General features: G+C 41.2%; 1 protein-coding gene across 1 annotated transcript; it reads left to right on the forward strand.

Annotated features, from left to right (window-relative positions):
* The first annotated feature begins 7651 nt into the window (after positions 1-7651).
* On the forward strand, positions 7652-8599 carry LOC141089256 (taste receptor type 2 member 40-like). Its single transcript, XM_073575562.1, has one exon. It carries the CDS (start codon positions 7652-7654, stop codon positions 8597-8599), a length of 948 nt encoding a protein of 315 aa, XP_073431663.1.
* Positions 8600-9319: the final 720 nt, after the last annotated feature.

The raw sequence follows: 9319 nt of genomic DNA on the forward strand, positions 1-9319 counted from the left end.
AAATTATAGCTCTCAAAATATGGGGTTTTGAATAAAAAAGTGTTTTTCAGTGTGTGATAGTAGCCAAGTATAAAAAACTATATAAATCTGGTATCACTGTAATTGTAGCTAACTGAAGAATAAAATCGTCTAATCACTTATACCGCAGGAGCAATGGCGTAAAAAAATAAATAAAACCAATTCTTCAGGGTTTCTGTGTGAATCTCTGAAATACGGGATTTAGACGGAACCTCCGGTGGAAGATTACCAATAATGAGGCAGATGGAGGCACTGTGGACTCTGTCTGTATGATTCAGTGATATCCGTGTATTTAAGCGTGCATAAAAGTGAGGACAGTTACAATTTTGTGCCCCTCTGAAAAGAAGGACACGGCTGCACAGAGGCCAGAAGGAGTCCAGAGTAACGCTGTTGCTTCATTATAGAAGAAAGTTCGTTCGGCACACCAGCATAAATGAAAAAACTTTATTAGGCTAATATGCCATATTTAAAATGCAGAAAAACACCTGACGCATTTCCGGTACACAAAGGCACCCTTAGTCATAGGTAAATAAAAACAAGATGCATAGAAAAATATATACAGGTTACAAACCAATCACAAAGCTTGCAATTAATTACAAAGAGTGGCAACACATGAAAGGAAGAGTGAGCGGTTCTTTGCAACGATACAGATCACTCCAGGATTGAAGATCACAAGAAAAGAAAAAAAAAAAATTAAATAAATAAATCATACAATCAAACATATAATTAGTCGATATTAGACAGATCATACTTGAATTTTATATAACTGGAGAATTTAATTGTAAATATAAAAAAATTTTGTCATGATCCAGTGTTGGATCTGGCGGTATTAAAAGCACAAAGTGAACTTTTTTTACTTTGGTTAAGTTCAAAGGTGTTTTGACTGTCCCCGGTGGTGGTTGTGGTATTGCACTTTGGGTTTTTGTGCACTTAATTAGGTATCAGGTGTGACACCCTATAAAGGTGTGCTAGAGGTGTGCAATCACGGCCTGTGATATTGTGAGTTTGTGTTCATTCTGAGGTGAGAGAGCCTGGAGGAAGGATGGAGCTGGTGAGGAGTCCTGCGCAGCTCAGCCAGGGGGGAAGAGTGTCAGCTATGGTGTCTGGACGAAGGGCTGGCATGGCGTGGTGGAGTCGCAGTGATGGTGTCAGCGGGAAGTGTCTGCATGGGCTGGTGGAGTGGCGACTATGGAGAGTGGCACTCACCATGTGGGACTTGGCCGCTGAGCTGGACTCAAGCATGCTCGACTTCGTGTCAGAAGCTGAACTCTTCCTTGGGACTCTGGTTCTAAGCAGCTGCAACTGGTGGTGGACTCTGCTCCAAGGTTGCACTAAGGTGAAGGATCCTGTTATGGTGATGGATCCATGTGGAGGAGAAGATGCACTCAGGTGGAGGGCTCTGTTGCTAGGAGCGCACGCAACAGAGCAAAGCTAAGTGGTGTTTCCCCTGTATTGTCTCTTTCCTCATGTGTGTTAATAGTGCAGTGGTGGGATTAGTCTCCGCACCGACCCATTCCCTAGTGAGGGTTTAGGGTCAGGGTGAGCAAGGGCGTTAAGGTACGCGTGCGGCGACAGGTGCGGAGCCTGTTTAGGGAATGTAAGGAGTGCAGGGACACTGGCTCAGGGGAGCTTAGGAGGTCTCCATGTCCCCATTCCCTATCGCAGGGCCCACCATTGTTAAAGTTTCCCAGGTTCCCCCTTTATCATTTGATTATTGTATGTATAACGTGTAATACCCAAATTCGCCAGGTGGAGGCGGCGTATCCACCTGCACGTTTTATTATTTAAATGCGCCCTACTGGAGGCGGTGTATCCAGGGTCACGTGTGTTATGGGTCCGCCTTGCGGTATCATCTGCGTCCCGACACACGTGACCATGACAAATTTCCTACAATAATATAAATGGATATATCTAAAACTAATTAGATTACTCCAAAATGATCTCCAATGGTTATATGGTTATCAACTACTTTCAGTAGAGTAGAATGTTTTTTATAGTATTTAATTATGGTTATATTTATATTATCTTTATTGGTTTTATTTATTTATATTATTACCAGGGATTATGTATTTATTATATTCATTTATTGATTTTGAAAGGAATTATGCATTGTTTTTTCATATGCTTCTTAATTTCCAACGGCATGAATTCCATGAAAAGTTCCACCATTGATTGCTATGTGTCTATAACTTACTTTTTATGTGCTAAAAACTCTATCTGATTGTCACTAATTTTATATATTGTTCGTAGGCACTCATTCACACCTCTTGCATGGAACCATTTATTCCTGCGTATCTATAAATTATTTTTGATGTATAAAAAATTGCTTCTGATTCTGACTAATTCTATATATTGTTCGTAGGCACTCATTCACACCCTTCACATGGAACCATTTATTTCTGTGCTGAAAAGCCATTTTCCATTGGAGATCATTTAGGAGTAATCTAATTAGTTTTAGATATATCCATTTATATTATTGTAGGAAACATTTTCTATGTATAGTTAAATTCTCCAGTTGTATAAAATTCAAGTATGATCTGTCTAATATCGGCTAATTATATGTTTGATTGTATGATTTATTTATTTAATTTGTTTTCTTTTTTTTTTTCTTTTCTTGGGAACTTCAATCCTGGAATGATCTGTATCGTTGCAAAGAAACGGTCACTCTTTCTTTCATGTGTTGCCACTCTTTGTAATTAATTGCAAGCTTTGTGATTGGTTTGTAACCTGTATATATTTTTCTATGTATCTTGTTTATATTTACCTATGACTAAGGGTGCCTTTGTGCACAGGAAACGCGTCAGGTGCTTTTCTGCATTTTAAATATGACATATTAGCCTAAGGCTATGTGCACACGCTGCGGATTCACCTGCGGGTAAGGTAAAGTGACCTGCGGTTTTGCCCTGCGGTTTCACACCTCTACTATGTTAAAGGTGTGAAACCGCTGCGGAATCCGCACAAACAATTAACATGCTGCGGTTTCTAAACCACAGCAAAACCGCGCAGAAAAAAACGCAGCGTGAGCACAGCGGATTTGAAATGCCATAGGCTAACATGGTACTGTACCATGTCTGCGGAACTGCTGCGTTTCCGCAGGGCCTAAAACGCTGCGGAAATGCAGCAGAATCCGCAACGTGTGCACATAGCCTAATAAAGGTTTTTCATTTATGCTGGTGTGCCGAACAAACTTTCTTCTCTATTTGGATATCTGTTGTGTTCACCAGCGAATTCGTGCACCCATCTGTGGATTAATGAACTCAGCCCAGGGTGGCTTTCCATTTGGATGCGATGCAAGCTCCCAGTCCTCCCTCTCCTGCTGTTGCTTCATTATAGTGAATGTATTTCTGATTTAGATGGAAAATTACTGATGTAAGTGCTCAGATAAGGGCGCAGGATAAATGTGATGCTAAATGTTATGTAAAATGTTCCCAATAAAAGCTTCAACTGAATCCACAAAAAAGCAATTCCCCACTCAGGTTCATCTGTCAATGGAAATATAGGGGGCTTCCAGCTTACTGGTAGTACAAAAGGTCTGGAAAAGCGCTATGTCTCCTCACTCTCCCCAAAAGCATCCAGTGAATTCTGAGCTCCCAAATCCAGATGTCCCCTCCTTCTGTAATGTAATTAGTTTTTCATCATTGCCCAATGGTATAAAATTCTGAGACACATCAGTGGTGTAAATATGATCACTGCACCCAGGTCACTTGTAGGGATTTCTGCTTCTTTGGCATGTCAGGCACTCTTCAATTGTGACATGGATTCCGCAATCTATTCCAGCAAAAATTGCGCTCCATAATTCAGTTGGCACTCTCTCAGCCTACTAAGCAGAAATCACACAACATATTTTGAGGTCCATTTTCTCCTGTTACCCTTTGAAAGTTGCACAATTTGGAGCTAAAGCATTATTTTTATGGGAAAAAGTAAAATGTTCATTTTTTCCTTCCACATTGCTTTAATTCCTGTGAAACCCCCAAAGGGTTAATAAACTTCTTTAATGTGGTTTTGAGCACTTTGAGGGGTGCAGTTTTTAAAATGGTATCACTTTTGGTATTTTCTATCACGTAGGCCCCTCAAATTCACTTCAAGTGGTAAACTGAGAAAATGATAATAAATTGTAATGCTTTTAACTTCCTAGCAAAAATATATGTTTCAAAAAATGATGCTGATGTGAAGCAGACATGTGGTCAATGATATTTATTAACTATTTTGTGTGATATAATTAAATGTTCTAAAGGGATAAAAATTAAAAGTTTGAAAATTGTAACATTTTCACATTTCTTGTCAATTTTTTTTGTTTTAATAAATAAAAGCAAATCTTATCGACCAAATTGTACCACTAACATGTAGTACAGCATCTCACAAAAAAACAGTCTAAGGCTGGTTTCACATTTGCGTTTTTTAGCGCTGGAAAAAAACGCACATGTGCGCATGCGTTTTTTCCCCTATATTTAACATGGGTGCGCATACCTGCGCGCTTGTAAGCGCATGTATGCGATTTTCATGCGCTGCGTTTTTTTGGGGTGTGCGTTTGTATTTTCCAGACGCAGCATGTTGCATTTTTTGGCCCTGCAAAAAAGCGCATGCGCACATATGCGCACGTTTTGCGCTAAAAATGGCCATTATAGCCTATGGATGCGCATATGTGCGCACTGGCATGCTCATGTATGCGTTTTTTTGCATATGCGTTTTTTTTTAACCATGGAATTTAGGGGTTTGGGTTAGAGTTAGGGTTAGTTAAGGGGGTTTAGGGTTAGGGTTAGGTCAGGGTCAGGGTTAGGGTTGGGGTTTGGGTCAGGGTTAGGGTTAAGTATGGTTTGGTTAAGGGTTAGGGTCAGGGTTAGGGTCAGGATTAGGGTTAAGTATGGTTTGGTTAAGGGTTAGGGTCAGGGTTAGGGTTAGGGTTAGGGTTGGGGTCAGGGTTAGGGTTAGGGTTAGGGTTAGGGTCAGGGTTAGGGTTAGGGTCAGGGTTAGGGTTAAGTATGGTTTTGTTAAGGATTAGGGTCAGGGTTAGGGTTAGGGTTAGGGTCAGGGTTAGGGTCAGGATTAGGGTTAAGTATGGTTTGGTTAAGGGTTAGGGTCAGGGTTAGGGTTAGGGTTAGGGTCAGGGTTAGGGTTAAGTATGGTTTTGTTAAGGGTTAGGGTCAGGGTTAGGGTCAGGGTTAGGGTTAGGGTTAGGGTCAGGGTTAGGGTTAGGGTTAGTTAGGGTTTAGGGTTTGGGTTAGGGTTAAGTATGATTTGGTTAAGGGTTAGGGTCAGGGTTAGGGTTAGGGTCAGGGTTAGGGTTAGGGTTAGGGTCAGGGTTAGGGTTAGTAAAGTCATGATTTGGGTAGTGTGAGGGGCCACCTAAAAATGTTGGAAAAAAACGCAAACGCGGTAAAAACGCACTAAAAACGCATACAAATGCATAAAAACGCTGCGTTTTTTTCATGCATGCTCATAAAAATGCTTGAAAAAAACGCAGCAGTTGTATGCTTTTGTATGCGTTTTTTCAATGCGTTTTTTTGCGGGAAAAACGCGCTGCAAAAAAAAGCAAGTGTGAAACTAGCCTAAGAATTACAACCTCTTAAAGTGACACTGGTCATAATGTAAAAAAAAACCGATCTTGTCAAGAAGGTAAAAACAGGCTGGGGGGGGAAGAAGGTATTAAAATACAAATTCTACAATACTTTGACTCATTGTAACAGTTAAAAAAGAGAACCTTTTGTTAAATATTTGACCTTTTTTATCTTGTTTGAAAATCATAGCGGGTGATATTCTTCTACTTGATGATTTGAGATGAAACTAAGTCTCAGTATTAGCCATTGCCATTAGAAGAATCAAAATAAGTCAATGGAACAATTAGTTAGAAATGGTTGCCAGAAATGTAAAATATTATTGTAAGCAGAGCTTAAGTAGTTTTGTAGGCACAATTTCTAGAAAGTTGTAGTAGTGACACACAAGGTATCATAGAAAATTAGTCGCTTAAAAAATTACCGTATTTTTCAGACCATAAGATGCACTTTTTTCCCAAAAAAACTTGGGGGAAAGTGGGGGGCGCGTCTTATGGTCGCAATATACTCACTGGTGCGGCGTGGCTCTGTGGTGTGGTGGTGGCGGCAGACTGTGCTTCGGTGCAGGGGCAGCAGCTCTCTATTCTCCGTGGGGGGGCTCTGCCGGCATTTCCTCAAGGCCCGGAGGCCCCCACACATCTGTTGCTGCCATGTTGCAGTGGCCTCCGGGAACATGGACGCCGAGAAGATGGCCGCCGGTCCGGATACGGCGCATGCTGAGGTACAGATATCGTCCCGAGATCTCGGGAGACGAGATTCAAATCTTGGCAACGAGATCTCGTCCCGAGATCTCATCTCCCAAGATCTCGGGACGAGATCTGAACCTGAGCATGTGCCGTCCCCGGACTGGCGGCCTTCTTCCCGACGTCCATGTTCCCGGAGGCCACCGCAACATGGCAGCAGCGGATGTGCGGGGGCCTCTGGGCTTTGAGGAAATGCCACCGGAGCCCCCCCACGGAGAACAGAGAGTCGCTGCCCCTGCACCGGAGTCGCTGCCCCTGCACCTGAGCACAGCGCCCCAGCACAGCCCCACAGCACCCCCAGCACAGCACAGCCCCCCTGCATCAGCACAGCACAGTGCCCCAGCACAGATCCCCTTCCCCAACACAGCACAGTACCCCAGCACAGCACAGTGCCCCAGCACAGCCCCCCTTCCCCAGCAACCCTGCTCCAGCACAGAGCCGCCACCGCACCAGCTTGAGATGGGATTTCCTAGAGGCAACCGCACCAGCCTGGAACATGGAACGACCCCTGTGACCACTCCTCCAACTGTGCCGGATCCATTCCCTGGTAAGCTGAATTCGGACTGTAAGACGGACCCCCCATTTGACCCATTATTATTTTTTTTCCCTATTTTCCTTCTGAAAATTTGGGGTGCATCTTATGGTCCGGTGCATCTTATAGTCTGAAAAATACGGTACTAAGATCCTTTAAACTAGCAGCCACCTCACTCAAATAATGTTCTCTAAGACGTTGATCAGAATTAATTGAAATATAATTTTGTGTTTAGCTACTTTAAAGTAGCACACACGTCACCTTTTTAAAACTTTAATCATTATCTATTGTAACATTTAAAGAAAAATAGACTTAATAAGTAGAATAAAATAAAAAAACAAGATGTATAAAAAGCATTTCCTGGGTCCAGTTGCAAAAACTATAACTATAAATGATTTTACAGACCCCTGCATGATATGATGACTTGCTATATAGAATCTGTATGTATCATATATGAGTATTTTTTATGCGCTATAGCTTGATATAGTATCAATGTCTATTTAAAAGATCTTATTGCACCATTGTTCAATCTCCTTTCTATGCATCTCGGACAACTACGTTCAGTCAAAGTTTTGGGGCCATGATGCTTTTGCTATCTCTGCAACAAGGCTATCTGAGTTTGTATAAAGGGCTTTATTTAATGGGATTACTTATGCAATTTACCAAATTGGTAACAATTTTAATTTTGTTCTAATTTCTTTATTTTTTCAGAAGCCCTACTATCGCTTCTCTGATGAATAACAATTTGCAATTTTTTGCTACATTGTGAACAGCATGTTGGTCGCCAGACAATAGTGAATCAGAGACAGATGCCTCCTACTTTTATTGTAGCATCTATGACTATTATGGGAGCTGGCACAATATTTGGGGTGTTCACTAGCTTACTGATTGTCACTGTGAATTTTGTTGACAAGGTCAGAGGCAGGAAGCTCAATCCATCTGATCTCATCATGGTCACCCTTGGTTCATTTAATGTTTTTTTACAGTTTATCCTGCTGATTAATGACTATATGAGTTTCTTGGACCGTGATCTCTACAGTTCTGAACAAATTTATACTGTATTCACCGTTTTGCTTATTCTGCCTATATTTTCCAGTTTCTGGTTCACAGTTTGTCTTTCTGTCTACTACTACTTGCAGATTATTATTTTCACTCACCCATTTTTAATCCGGCTTAAACTGGGAATTTCTCAGCTGATACCAAAACTGCTGATGGCCTCCGTCTTTATTTCAGTGGCTAATGGCATACCAGCTGCCTGGTATCGGCACAAGGATCACCTTAGCTTAAACATATCTAGTAATCAGGGTTTAGAACTAACTGCGCCCAAAGTAAGTGTTGTGTATATGCTCCCCAGTACTATCATTTGTAGTTCCCTTCCACTGACTCTCATTGGAATTGTCAATGGCATTATCATCAAGTCTTTGCTTTCACACAGCCACAAGGAGGACAGGAATGCAAATGGAGACCTTCGTCAAAGAGCAGAAGCTCGTGTACGTGCCGCTAGGACCATTAGCAGCCTCCTTCTTCTTTATATTGCATTTTATGTAACTGAGATTCTTCTTTTCACAGACACTTTTCCTAGGAATAGTCCTGGATTCTGTGCTTGTCTGATGGTAACTTATATCTATCCTCCGGCACAATCTATGGTTCTGATAACGGGAAGCCCTAAGCTGAAACAAATCTCTATTGCTTTACTATGGTATTTATTGGGTAAAAAGCAGTCAAAAACTATAGAGGTCTTAGTTATCAAGCTCTGACGCCATCGTGATCTCATCATCACTCAGGGTGGCTCTTATCAACATTTAATTGTACTATTATATAATTTTTATTATTTTTATGTCAAAAGTGCAATACTACTAAATTATGTCCCAACCCTTTTTTGAAAACTTCTTTGCCTCTCTGCTGCTACACTTATTCCATACCACACATGATCCAAAATAAATAAAAACTCTGTAAACCAAGGCCAGTGACAACTATAGATCAATGACGTTCAGCAATGAAATGGTACCTCTGTACCTACCTCTAATTGAAGCTACTGATTATTAAAAATTGCTACTCTACATTGATTTTCTTGTTGATATTGTTGAATCCATGTTTTTTTTGTTGTCCACATACATTAAAATGTGTTTGTCCAGTCAACAGCTATCTCCCACGACTACTTCTAAATATGTTGAAGCTTATGTTACATGAAAACAAAATATATAAAGAGTTAAAATTCTACCTGTCTGCCCAAACTAGAAACTTTTAGGCTTCTCCCTATGCATATTAGAACCCCTTAGATCTGTACAGAGCAATGGCTTTGAAAGCATTGTGCAGGTATTGCAACTCATATTCTTTCTGAAAAAGGGTTGGCTGGGGAAAACAAGCTATCACGTATCCACAGGATAGGAATGGAACGGCAATGTGCATGCTTGACTATAGCTCCATTCATTCCCTATGGGAAAGCCAAATGCTATGTAAGTAGGTGGCATGTAGGT

This window comes from Dendrobates tinctorius, unplaced genomic scaffold (assembly GCF_039654945.1).
Source record: "Dendrobates tinctorius isolate UK_male_01 unplaced genomic scaffold, ASM3965494v1 ptg000044l, whole genome shotgun sequence".
In the NCBI taxonomy this organism is placed as follows: Eukaryota; Metazoa; Chordata; class Amphibia; order Anura; family Dendrobatidae; genus Dendrobates; species Dendrobates tinctorius.